Below are 13,777 nucleotides of genomic sequence, written 5' to 3'. Positions count from 1 at the left end.
TCGCTCAGCATCGAGTAACAGTCTTCAGCTCAATGGGAGCAACAAAATGCCTCTGCAACTTTTCTTTCCCTCCACTCCCTCTTCCCCAGTATGGCTCTGACCTTGGGTTGAGAATTCCAGTGGGATGGAATAGAATACACAGTTCCCTTCGCTCACCTGGCCTTTTTTAGAGGCTAATTTCTCTCCCGTGGACTGTCCTCCTGCCCGCAGGGTCTCCTGCACAGCTGGGGGTAATTGCCTGTCAGCCCTTCTCCCACCCTCTCCCCTGATATTTCCCAATCCCTGAGCTGGCTAGGTGAGACCTGAAGAGGTAGCATGCTTGCCACAGAGAGGCTGCATTGGGTCACTTTCCAGCCCCCCACTCTAGACCTGCTACAACACGACCTGCGCTATAAATCAGTCAATCAAATAAAAGTGAGGGGGCTTTGATGGCCTATCTAGGGCATTTCCTTCAGTGGTTTGCCACAGCAAGGCCCCTGGCCATTGGGTTGTAAAGCAGGGAGAAGGGCTCCAATAGAGTTTTTAAAGGCAAAACGTGTCTCTGGTCTCCCTGGGTCCTCAACTGCTAGGGATGAAGCTTCTCTGGCTCTATTTCTGCTGGTCACTGGTGGCTCACTGACGGTGCCTACGCTGCCAGCTCCCTTTGTGGTAGCAACTGTTGAAGCTGTAGTATAGACAGGGCTCAAGCTCTATGGTGGTGGTGAAAGATGTGCCCCATTTTTGTGTCTGTTTCTTGCCTAGTCAGAGCTGTGCATGCTGGGAGTGCCCCATTGCCGAGCAGTCACTTGGAAGTGCAGGAAGGCTGCTTTCTCCCTGCCTGGATATGCCTTCTTTTGTTATCGTGCAATCTCTTTGTCCTGTCGGCTTGTGCATGTGTGTCTGTGCTTGGGCATTAGGCCAGGCAGCTAATGTGAAATAATGACTCAGCAACTCGACCAGTTAGCGGCATTTGAAAACTGCTGCATAATTACTACCAGAAGAGCCACTTGTCTGCTGCCCCGCCTTCAGCATTGGCTATGGGTTTTCCCAGAATGTTGTAGCTGGGGAGGCAGGGAAGAGGGGATGAGTGCAGTGTTCTGAGCATGTCCTCTAAAGGCAGATTTTGATCCTTCTGTGTAAGTCTCATATAGCTCTGCCAAAGTATCTTGATCATGACCTGCGGTGACCCCAGCTAACCCATTTAGACCCGCACACAGCTCTACCTGTATCATCTCTCCTGCCTCTTTCTTTCCCATCCTCAATGCCCTCTCTCAGGATTTTGCCAATGCTCCTGACTCCTGCCTGCCAGCACCACCTGTGGACGTAAAGCAGGCCTATGATTAATGATCTGAGAGAGGGGATGGTCAGCATGAAGGGGTGGGAGGAGCCTCTGATCTGCTGTCCAGTGCCACCTATTTGCTGAAGAGTCCACATGTGTATGTGTATTCATGGGGATTTGCAGGGATGTGGTGGCGAGCGGATAAACCAAAGCCCCCATGATGGTGATTCATCAACCCTGATTCTCAGTGCAGCCCTGAGCCCAGAATTCCTGTTTGGTATCTGAGGGCCCTTGTCATAGCGTGTGCATGACCACTGGGGATTGAGGTGGATGGTAGAGGTGTAAGGTTTGGGACGCCTAGTTCTGGATGAGATGGGGGGAAGGGAGCCATTCAGCTGAGCAAAGCAGTTGAGGTGCAGGAGAGCTCTCTTGGAGTGGAAGGAGCGGCTCCTGTTGAAAGGACTTTGTGAGCCGTGTCCAATTGAAGGTGTTTCCAGTGGCTGAGAAGGAGGTCTCAAGATTGCAGCTGGCTTTGAGGTAGGATCGAGAGTGGTGCTCTCCTGTGATTTTACAGGCTTCCTGCATCCCTGTGGGGCAAACAGCCATAAAGTCTCCCTCCTTTCATTTTCAGTAGCTTATTGCAGTTAAGGAAAGGAAATGGAAGGAAGCTTCAGAGCTATTTAGATTGTATCAAATAGCCCCGGGGGTAAGTCGGAGAGGGAGCAGGGGAGAACATAAAATAGCTGCGTGACCAGAGCTGTGATTCCAGTCCAATCTGGAGATCTGAAGAAGAGCTCTGTGTAAACTCAAAAGCTTGTCTCTCTCACCAACAGAAGTTGGTCCAATAAAAGATATTTCCTCACCCACCTCGCGTCTCTGAGATCGACCAGTGTCTGCCCTGACTCTGCTGAGCTGAAGAGACAGGCTACTTCATGCTGGCTTAGGGCAGCAGCTCTAAAAAACTTACCTCCATGAGGGGCGTAGCTGCCACCGCTGCTGGTGCACTGTCTATACTGGCACGTGACAGCACTGAAACTTGCACCGCTCAGGGTGTGTGTTTTTTCACACCACATGAGCAAGAAATTTGCAGTGCTGTAAAGTGCCAGTGTAGACAAGCCCTTAGAAGCTCTACGGGTGTGGCCAAATGATGGACTTTGTGGTGGGATTTGTGCATAGCAGAGCCTCCCTGTCCTCAGGCCCCCATTTAAGAACTTGCTATTTGCCCAACCATTCTGACCGACCATCCTTAGCTCTGTGGTGTGTAAGTGCATGGTACCCACTAGGAGGGAAATGCAAACCCAAGAAGCTGCTTTACCTCCGGGTGGGTGGGTGTGTTCACTCTAACTCTTTAAAAAAAAAATTGACTCAGTACAGAAAATCATCAGAAGTCTGTTCTGCTCTGCTCCTTTTCTTTTTTGAATTCATCTTTTCTTCAGGTAATTAAAAGCCTCATTTGTTTTGACAGAAACCCTTTAATCTCTGAGTAGTCCGGATAACTTGGCAGCAGTAGGAGATGGAATGGCAGCTCTTGGCAGCTGGTTGCTGTGTAATGCATAAAAGTTACAGTACTTAGCCTTGATTTGAAAAGGCTGGGTGGAGGTGGGGGGGAGGGGAGAGAACAGCAGGATCATGTGCATAGACTGCCCTTCAAACACCTTCTGAGTCCATCCTAAATGGTGTGCAGATGCTGATTTCCCCATTTCTCTGTCTGCTCTTTTCCTATCATGGTGGTGGGTGTAGGGAGAGGTGTGCTGTGAATTGTTATTGCAACCCCCCCATGGTTATTTATACTTCCTGCTTGGCGATGTCTGGAACAGTCTGTATAGGAGCTAAGTATTTATTGTATTGTTTGGGGGTTGATGTTTGGAAAAAAATGGGTTTGTTTAGTCTGGAGAAGAGAAGACTGAGGGGGGACATAAGTCTTCAAGTGCATAAAAGGTCATTATAAGAGGAAGGTGATAAATTGTTCTCCTTAACCACTGAGGATAGAACAAGAAGTAATGGGCTTAAATTGCAGCAAAGGAGATTTAGGTTAGACATTAGGAAGAACTTCCTAACTGTAAGGGCAGTTAAACACTGGAACAAATTGCTTGGGAGGTTATGGAATTTCTGCGGATGGAGATTAGACATGTTTGACAAACATCTGTCAGGGATGGTCTATATAATTCTTTGTTTTGCCTCAGTGCAGGGGACAGGACCTATTAAAGTCCCTTCCAGTCCTACATTTCTCTGATTATAGAGCAGTGATTCCCAAACTTTAACAACCCGCGAACCCCTTTCACTAAAATGTCAAGTCTCGCGAACCCCCTCCTAAAAATGAATATTTCCAGGGATTTTCTCCCTTACCTGAGCATAAATTATAAAAGCAGTGATCTTGGAAATATAAAATTTGTTTTTATGATATGTTTATTACACACTATTTATTTTCATAGATTCATAGATTCTAGGACTGGAAGGGACTTCGAGAGGTCATCGAATGCAGACCCCTGTCCTCATGGCAGGACCAAATACAGTCTAGACCATCCCTGATAGACATTTATCTAACCTACTCTTAAATATCTCCAGACATGGAGATTCCACAACCTCCCTAGGCAATTTATTCCAATGTTTAACCACCCTGACAATTAGGAACTTTTTCCTGATGTCCAACGTAGACCTCCCTTGCTGCAGTTTAAGCCCATTGCTTCTTGTTCTATCCTTAGAGGCTAAGGTGAACAAGTTTTCTCCCTCCTCCTTATGACACCCTTTTAAATACCTGAAAACTGCTATCATGTCTCCTCTCAGTCTTCTCTTTTCCAAACTAAACAAACCCAATTCTTTCAGCCTTCCTTATTTATCATTACAGTAATTCTATGACATTATGAAAACAGCAATACTCTTCCAAGATCTCACTTTTGTAGCTTGTAAGACAAGCCATGTTTCATCAAGGAGTATCAGATGTGAAACAGCATGAAGGTATTTAAGAAGCCAACTCAAAGAGTTCCTCCTACACAAGCATTCAGGTCTTGAACAATCCAGGCAAAGAACGCACATTACAACAAAGCTTAAACTTGTTCTCCATAATAATTTTAAAAATAATCCTAGCTGCCTATTTAATTTTAAAAACAGCAAAATATATCCACCTCCCTTTCCATTTCTTATAAGGGTGTTGAAGTTTAAATCTCCTCAGTGTGATATATATGCTTGCTTTGATCTGCTTAGCTCTTGGAAGTCCCCAGGGCTCCGGGCTGCTAGCCCTGTGCTGCCCAGGATCGCTAGGGACAGCTCTGTCCACCATTAGGAAATTTTTGCCCAGGAGTTCCCTGTAACAATTCGGGAACCCCCAGGGGTTCACAAACCCCAGTTTGGGAACCGCTGTTCTAGAGGCATCTCTACACAGAGACGTTGAGATTAAATGGTAATTAAAGAGAGTCTTGTCCAAAAGTGCTTATAAACAAGAGAGCTAGTTTTTTTTCCGTAACCAAATTAAATTTTGTTGAGATGGGGAGATTAGGAGGAGTTGTCCTTGCTCTTGTCTGGCCTGATAGTGTTTCGCATTGGAGATGGTGCTCCTTCCTTTCTCTCCAATGTTCATGCTGCTTCTTCGAGTGATTGCTCATGTGTATTCCACAACAGGTGTGTGTGCTCACCACGTGCACCGGTGCTGGAAATTTTTCCCCTAGCAGTACCCGTAGGGGAGCGCCCCTAGTGACCCCTGGAGTGGCGCCTCTATGGCACGGTATAAGGAGTGCTGTACGCTCCCCCCACCTTCAGTTCCTTCTTGCCGCCAGTGAAGGTGCATCGGAACTGCTCTGCTCCAGCTTGTTTGCAGCTTTCCTCTAGAACTCTTGTTCGTTCGTAGTAGTAGTACCTGTAGTTGAAGTAGTTTAGATTAGTGTTCGTTCAGTTTAGTGCGCCCGGACGGGCTTTAAGTCATGCGACACTTGCAGGTGGACGATGCCAGTGAGTGACCCTCACGCGGACTGTTTACACTGTCTGGGAGAAACCCATCTCAGCGATCGCTGCAAGATTTGCAGATCTTTCAAGCCTTGGACCAAGAAAGAAAGGGACATTCGGCTCTGAGCCGTTCTGATGGAGTCGGTGTTGACCCCGACTCCGGTGAGCCGTTCTGAGTCAGCACCGGGTACTGCGGCGTCGGTGCGTGGCAATCCTTGGGTGCCTTCCACCAGTTGGTACTGCTCCCTGTCCACGGGATACGCCAAGAAGGCTAAGAAGAGGTCTTCTCTGCTGAGGCACCGGAGCAAGACCGGGGGAGAGACTAGACCCACGTTGTGCAGTTCTCGGTCCCCGTCAGCCTCCAGGCCTCCGACTCAGGTTGAGCAGAATAGCCCGGCCCAGTCGGCGCAAACTTCCCCAGATGTCCAGGTGCCCTCCATGCCGGAGGCCCTGCAAGCGGCCCAGGACGTTATGTTCCTGCTGATACCAGGGGCACTGCCACAGTTGACTCCCCAGTCCAGAGGCAAGCTACCGCTTGAATTGCCGCAGTTGCCTCCTGGTCGGTACCGTTTGCGGTCGAGGGAATGTTCACGACGCCGTTCACCGCTCAGTGACCGTCCCGTGCGTAGTCCACGCCGGTCACTGTCGACCTCCACCAGGTTGTCTGGCTGGGTTCTGACTGACAGCAGCATGGCCCTTACACTCCACAAAGGGGTGGCAAAAATTTCAAATGCCTTGTGTCAATCCCTGGCTTCCTTAGGGAGGGATAACTCAGTTGTTTGAGCATTGGCCTGCTAAACCCAGGGTTGTGAGTTCAATCCTTGAGGGGGCCACTTAGGGATCTGGGGCAAAATCAGTACTTGGTCCTGCTAGTGAAGGCAGGGGACTGGACTCGATGACCTTTCGGGGTCCCTTCCAGTTCTATGAGATAGGTATCTCTCTCTCTCTCTCTCTCTCTCTCTCTATATATATATATATATATATATTTATGCGCCCCCCATCTCTAAGAGGGTGAAACGGAAGTACTTTGTGCCCGCCAAGGGGCATGAATACCTGTACACCCATCCTGCCCCAACTCCCTGTTGGTCAAGTCGGTCAACCACAGGGAGAGGCAGGGCCAACCAGCCCCTACTCTGAAAAATAAAGACTCAAGGAAGCTGGACTTATTTGGGAGAAAGGTTTATTCATCCTCGAGTTTCCAGTTAAGGGTGGTGAACCATCAGGCTCTCTTGGGTCGGTATGAGTTCAGCTTGTGGGACTCTCTACCCAAATTCGAGGACTCCCTCCAGGAGCGTGAGAGGAAGGAGTTCAAAGCTGTGGTGGAGGCAGCTATAACGGCTGCCAGGGCAACCCTGCAGGCAGCGTCGGATGCTGCGGATACAGGTGGAAGGTCCATGGCCTCCGCAGTGTCCATGAGGAGGGCGTCGTGGCTCCTGCTGTTTGGGCTGTCCAGTGAGGTGCAGAACTCCCTGTAGGACCTCCTGTTTGCAAGGCCCTGTTTGCGGAACAGACGGACGTGAAATTGCACAACCTGAAAGACTCCCGCACTACACTTAAGACACTTGGCCTTTATGTCCCAGCTCTGGCTAGGCCCAAGTTTAAGCCTCAGCAGGCTCCCACCCAGGCCACCCACTCTAAATATGAGTCCCCTTATAAAAAGATGTGGGACTATAAGAAACGCCCGCAGAGGCAGTCCCGATCTGCCCCCCAGCCTGGGTTCTCCAAGGGTAAACAGGCGGGGAAACGTCAGTTTTGACAGGATGCCCGGGGCAACCTACAAGTTCACACCAGGGATCCACCCACAATAAAGCTTCCCTTCTCCAACCAGTTGTGTCCTTTTCTCCCAGAGTGGTCGTGGCTGACTTCAGACCATTGGGTCCTCAACACCGTCTCCCTGGGCTACACCCTCCAGTTTACCTCTACCCCACCCAACCACCCTCCGCCCCCGTCCCTCCTGGGGGACCCCTCTCACAAGGCCCTGCTAGAGCAGAAGCTGGGGCGGTTCCTTGGCCTAGGAGTGGTGGAAGTGGTGCCAGTGGAGTTCAAACACTACTTTCTTATCCCGAAGGCCAAACGGGGGCTCAGGCCCAACCTGGACCTGCGAGGCCTGAACCAGTACATGGTAAAGCTCACGTTTCGCATGGTCTCTCTAGCCTCCATCATCCCCTCCCTGGATCCCGGGGACTGCTACACCGCCCTCAATCTGCAGGACGCGTACTTCCACATTTAGCCCGTGTCCCCATTCAGGACATTTGCAGGGCTGCCACATGGTCTTCAGTTCACACATTCACCTTGTATTATGCGATCGTCACCCAGACCAGGGAAGACGCCGGGTTCAGCAGGGCTGTGCTCCATCCCGAGAGTTTGTGAACTCCTACCCACCTCCAACAGATATAGCTTGGAATCACCTATTATGGAATACATATGAGCAATCACTCGAAGCAGAAAAGACTGTAACCTTTTCCGTAACGGGTGTTCTTCGAGATGTGTTGCTCATGTCTAATCCACATCCCGCCTTCCTGCCCCTCTGTCGGAATTGTCTGGCAAGAAGGAACCGAGGGTGGGGGGAGCACACAGCGCCCCTTATACCGCACCATAAAGGCGTCACTCCAGGGGTAGCTAGGGGCACTCCCCTATGGGTACTGCTAGAGGGAAAACTTCTGGCACCAGTGCACGTGGCGAGCTCGCACACCTATTGTGGATTAGACATGAGCAACACATCTCGAAGAACACCAGTTATGGAAAAGGTAACTGTCTTTTCTCCAACATCATGCTGCCAACTTTGAAATTGTTTTTACTAGGGAGACATCATCCCTTTCCTTTTCCCCTCCTTCACTGGTGTCCTATAGTGCAGAGTTGTTACTTCCTGTTACTCTACCCACTATTATCTTACTGATTGGAGCTAGTATACATCCTCCAATGACTGACCCCGTAATCATGCGCTTTTCTATGTCTACGTCTACCCTTTTGATTCTACTTATTGCTTTTCTGGCCCTATTCCAACAAGCCAGTGTATTCATTAAAGCTAATTTCCCTTTTGCCTTGGCCCATCTCCCTGTTTCTCTCCAGCTGCATTTCTTTTAGCTTCTGTAAACCCTGTGCCCTAATCTCCCACTCCTGTGCCTACTGCAGCCCTGCTGCTGTCCTGGGCATGAAGGAATTTGGTGCAAGGGGGAGAAGAAATAAACCACCCAGCAGATCTGTAGGATAGGGAAGTGAGCCAAGTACCGTATTAAAGGCTCTTAAAAACCCTGAGGCAGCCAAATGACTTCAAGGTAGAGATGGGATGGAATCTGATGTGAAGTATTGTGATCGCTTTATTCATACTGTGGATTTCTCTAGCATCTGAGGATCTCAAACCACTTAATTAAGTCTCACAGGGCAGCATTCTTATCCCCATTTTACAGATGTGGATAAGTGATGAGTGTCCAAGGGCCCAGTACAAAATCCTGAACCCAGGTTTTCAAGCTCCCATCCCACTGATTCAGCCATAAACCCACTGTTTCTCTCCAAGCCAGTGGTGTAGTGGGGCCAGATTATGATGGAACAGCACTTTTGCCACATGGAAGCAGGGCCGCTGAGAGCGGGTTCGGGCCCTGGTGAAAAAAATTTTTCGGGCCCCCCGGCAAGGGCGGACCAGCTAAACAGCCAGGGAAACTGGGACCCCTTCCGGACTGCCAGACCCCGGTAATTTGTACCGGCTTCTCCCCCCCCCCCCTCGTTGGCCCTGCATGGAGGATGCCATTTTAGAACAAAACGGTGTCCTCTGCACAGTGTGACCTCCAGTAGATGCCCATTCAGGACTACCTCACTTCTCCAGCCCAGACAATAGCTCGCCAACATTTTGTATGTGTGTCTGTCTGTCTGTCTCTCTCAGCAAGTCAGGGTTTTATAGCTGTTCTTGGCAGCATGGAGAGATTCTGCTTTTTGCTAATTAGGCATTTTGATGTAAATCAGCTTTTTATTAAAAAATAAATTTTCTGTTTGGGAAACATCAGAACTGGGAGAAATGCAAATGTGAGAAGGGAAGGGAATTTGTTGAAGGTTTGTGTATTCAGTCACTGAAATAATTTTTAGATCTCCGTTTATTTGTTTGTTTAACATTTAAATGCTCCTCTCAGAGGTTGGTTTGTTTTAGACATTTATAATGTGCCCATCAGCAATTACCTCTCGGCACACTGACAAGTTACAAATGAAATTCCGATTTCCAATGACGGTGAACAAAACCTTCTTGACCCATTAATCTTTGTGAAATCATCATTAGAATAAGAATCCAGGCAGAAAATCTACTTACCCATTTTTTTACCTTGATGGCTGATGTGAATGAAAAACTATTGATAATTTACTTGCCTGCTGGGGGAAAAAATAGTAGTCACCCACGGCAAGGAAATTAACTAGAGGCTGGTAATTCCTGCCCCATCCCTCCCTGGTATCTTAGCAATAAATACTTTCCAAGCTACTGATCTGCAAGGACTAAAGACCAGATTGGAGAAGGAAGCATTTTAGCAATGTCCTGGCCCTTGTGAGGGAATAGTGCGGGTTGAAGCCATCCTGGTGCAGCTAAGAGCTATGCAAGCCTCTATACCACGGTTTGGTTTGGTTTTCTAGTCTTGTTCGGGGATAATAGCTGAGGCTCAGGTGAATATGTGCATGCATGATGGGGATGTGCTATTACTCCATGGAGCATGTGATGGTAGCCCCTTGGAGGAGAGAGTATTTCAGGTTGCTCAACTGTGATCATTCTGATCAGTGAAAGAGTAGCATTGGTAACCATTCGGTCGATCTCCGCTGGTATGGTGGTGGCCTTGGGGTGGGGGAACGAATGGGTAACTCCAAGGTGTGTGTGTGTGTGTGTGTAGGTGATGGAGAGATGAGTGGAGGTAGGTATTTCAGTGGTGGGGCTAAATCTCCTTCTGGGGCTTGAGAGTGGATTCAAATGGCAGCTCATGTCACAGGTGTTCATGATGCTGGTTTAACTTCAGTCCCAGCTGGATGCTGAGGTACAATTCTTTTTATAAAACCAATCTTACTGCTTATTCATTGCTTGAGGGGTGAGGGAGGGAGACCAGGATTGAGGTGCATCTGCAGAGCCGTCGGAAGGAGATAGCTTGCACAGCACCTGCCAACAGTGCAAGTCTCTCACTTTTCTCAAGCACTAAAACTCTCCCTAACTCAGGGGGTAGAGTTGGCTTTTACTTGATGATTATCTCACCATCAAACCTGAAAACCCCAATTCAAATCCTGAAAGCTCCTGGAAGGCTGGAAGTTCTGAGACATGTGTTATTGGTCCCAGCTATTGGGCAATAGCTGCAGTGGTTTAAATTACAATATGAAAGCTAACAGCTGGGATTTAAAGGAGTTTGATCGTGCAGTCTTGAGTTGTGACACTTTGAATTGGGATTTGTGTCTGTTCTAGCTCAATGTGGGGGGCAGGTTTCTCCCTCCTACGTAAACGCATATCTCTTTCATGATCTCTCTGCTAGTGGCCTGTGTCTCTTTAAACACTGGAGAAGTTGTGCTCAGCAAAGACAGATTGAAGCTTTTAGGACTCATTAGACTTCAAAGAAAAATGGCCTGAGCCACAAGTGAGAGGGGAGGAAATGGAGTAGCTGAAGGATTCCTTTAAAGGAGAATAAAAATAAACCCCAGACAGGAAGGAAAGCCCGATAGGGTCTGAATCTGATCTGCAATCCCACAAGTCTGGCTCTGGGGACCCGCTTCATTCAGGAGCTACAAAGAGAGAGACCCTCTGTCCAAGGCTTTGTCTACACTACACAATCTGACGTCCAGTTAAGATCTAGGGTAAAATGCAAATATTAGAAGCCTGGAACAAACATTTTGGGGAGTATCCACGCTTGCCTTTACAAAGGGGTTAACCATGGCCTGGTCTATACTTAAGATGAAGGTCGACATAGTTACAGCTCTCAGAGGTGTGAAAAATCCACGCGGCTGAGTCCCATAGGTTCGCCGACCTAACCCTTGGTGTCAATACAGCTAAGTCAATGGGAGAATGCTTCTGTCGATCTAACTAGTGTTGCTCAGGGAAGTGGTGTTCGTGCACCCATTGGAAAAAACCCCTCTCAGTGTAGGCTGTATCTACTCTACAGGCTTATGCTGGCACAGTTACGACAACCTAGCTATACTAATATAGTCTCCATGCTGTAGACGTAACGTGACTGTTGAACAAAGGGTACATCTACACTACAGAGCCTATGCCACCATAGCTGTAGCCCCCTGGTGTAGAAGCAGCGTATGCTGACCGTAGGAGGTTTTCTGTCGGTGTAGGAACACCACCTCCCGAACAATGTTATCTACTTCAACAGAAGCGTTCTTCCATCAGCCTAGCTGCATCTACACGGGGGTTTTTGCTGACATAATTCTGTGGGTTTTTTCCACACCCCTGCCTGACATAGCGATGTCAATATAACTGTTCATTGTAGGCCAAACCACAGATTGCTTTTTCCCACAAATTAAAATCCACTCTAACTCCCTCCACTCCCCTTCTTGTTACTAGCACACGCCCTCTTTTGGGGTCTGAGACCAGGGTATTGGCAGGAACTGGTTATTGACAACTCAAGCAAACTAATATCTGTACTTGCTTCTTCCTACTCTCCTGTTCACCCCCATCTCCTCCTCCCCATTCCAGTTCCTGGTCTCTTATGTGCTTGCAAATCTCCAAGCGCCCCTTAAGCTCACAGGCCACCCCGGGACCTTTGCATCTTTTCTGTCTTTCACCCTTCTAACGTTAAAACTTTTTGATATTTTACACTTGGGCTTGGATTTTCAAAGGAGCCAAACTCCCGACTCCCACTGAAGTTTAGGTGGATTGGGTGCCTAATTCCCTTAGGCTATCTTGAAAATTCAAGCACCAATTCTTTTTTTTGGTGCCGGAGGAGATCAAAAACCAGAAACCCCAAGCAAACTCCTCCTATCTAACTGGAGAGTTTTGGTGGGGGTGAAGCACAATTAGCAAAAATTCCCCCTTGACCTCCAGCCATGGCAGTCTGTTCCCAAATAGGCAGTAGGAGATTGGCATGGGTGTCTGTGGTTTATAAACATTGGGTATGTATTTGCAAATTGCATAATGGCAAATTGTTGATTTTGGTGCCTTGGATCAAAATATAGCTGACTTGCCCCAGCGTTTTTAGTAATTGTGTCTACTGGGAATTGAGCCCTCGGTCTTTTGTCTTCTACTTCTTTGCTAGAGGTTACAAAAAGGGTGAAACAGAGAGATTGGGGGAGGGGGGGAGCATCTGGAAGACCCCTGCACAGGGTCATGTTTTGAGGCTACCACAACCATTGCAGTCAGTTGGGAGAGGACCGCTGTCTGGGAGTGCAGAAACAGACAAAAACCCATGACCACATGTATGCTGATCTTGTTTGGCAGCTGAACTGTAAAGATGAGACTGGGAAGACAGACCCCAGCATGTTAATCTCCAAAACCACAGTGGCTGTTTGTACCTTTTGATTTAGCAATGGTTAGATGCCTGGGAGGGGTGGCGTTCCAAGTGTGCTCTGAAGTGATACAAGCCATTCTACCACCTCCTGGACACGCACAGCAGCACCCTAGATAAGTGAAGAGACATGAGGACACATCTGGTTGGGGAATTCGGTCGGGTTTTTCTTATGTTGGGCAGAAGTATGGAAAAACGCTCCCCTAAGCACCATAGCTGTGCCGACCTAACCCACAGTGTAGATGCATCTATGTCAGTGCAAGAATAATTCTGTCGCCCTCGCAGGTCTGCGTCTATACTCTGGGCTTATGCCGGCATAGCTGTGGTGACCTAGCTATGCCCATGTAGTTTCCACAGTGTAGACATGCCCTTAGTAATTTCAAATGTGCATCTCTCCAGAAGTGTGCTTGGTGGGTTGGGGGAAGGTTCTTCTGTGTGGGCAAGGGGGCTCCTGGCAAGGCCAGTCTTTGCTTACATTGAGGATAGATCCTGATCAGTTGATTTGAGGGAAAGGATGATATCTGATGGAACAGCCTTGATGACTTGCCCTGCTCTTATTCCTCTTTCTCACTGCAGGGAAGATCCTCTTCCGCAGAAGCCACATCCGGGATGTTGCCGTCAAGCGTCTGATACCTATTGATGAATACTGCAAGGTAAAGGGAGTCTTCTAGCTCAAATTGAAGACTTCTAGCCTGTGATATAGGCATGATTTGAGCTGGTCCTTCTCTGTTGGTGATACTGGTTCCATTTCTGGGAGGGGGTAGCACATGCTGTTGCACCATAAAACCTTCATTGTGAACTTCTACCAGCTGTAGCTTGTGCTAACGTACCACCTCCTGCCATGAGATTAGCTGGTGGCCTTGAGTCTGGCGCAGCGGATCCACTCCATGCAGGTGTAAAAACATCCAGTGGGTCCCATCTCAGACAGAGGGGTCAGTGCTGTGGTTTTGGAGGCCTAGAGATTGCAGCATGGTAGTGACCTAGTTGCTCACCATGTACTCTCCACTTCTGGTTCCCCTTAATTTTATTACTTTTTTTAAAGTCCCTTCTCAGGCTACAAACCAGAAGCAAATAGCCTAGTAGGGGCTCTGCTGGCTACAGGTTAAATTCACTAGCTAGCTTATCCTGT

At 48.4% G+C, this 13,777-nt stretch overlaps 1 protein-coding gene across 2 annotated transcripts in view; it reads left to right on the top strand.

Annotated features, from left to right (window-relative positions):
* Nucleotides 1-13,777, top strand: part of SH3PXD2B (SH3 and PX domains 2B) — a 127,793-nt gene that overhangs the window by 66,026 nt on the left and 47,990 nt on the right. For both annotated transcript variants that reach the window (XM_054038117.1, XM_054038115.1), the window contains exon 4: nt 13,225-13,301. In XM_054038117.1, the coding sequence (XP_053894092.1) occupies nt 13,225-13,301 (77 nt within the window). The remainder of the gene's footprint in view (nt 1-13,224; nt 13,302-13,777) is intronic.

Source organism: Malaclemys terrapin, chromosome 8 (assembly GCF_027887155.1).
Source record: "Malaclemys terrapin pileata isolate rMalTer1 chromosome 8, rMalTer1.hap1, whole genome shotgun sequence".
NCBI lineage: Eukaryota > Metazoa > Chordata > Testudines > Emydidae > Malaclemys > Malaclemys terrapin.
Note: the sequence above shows the minus strand (reverse complement) of the source record. Positions and strands in the feature narration are given on the sequence as shown.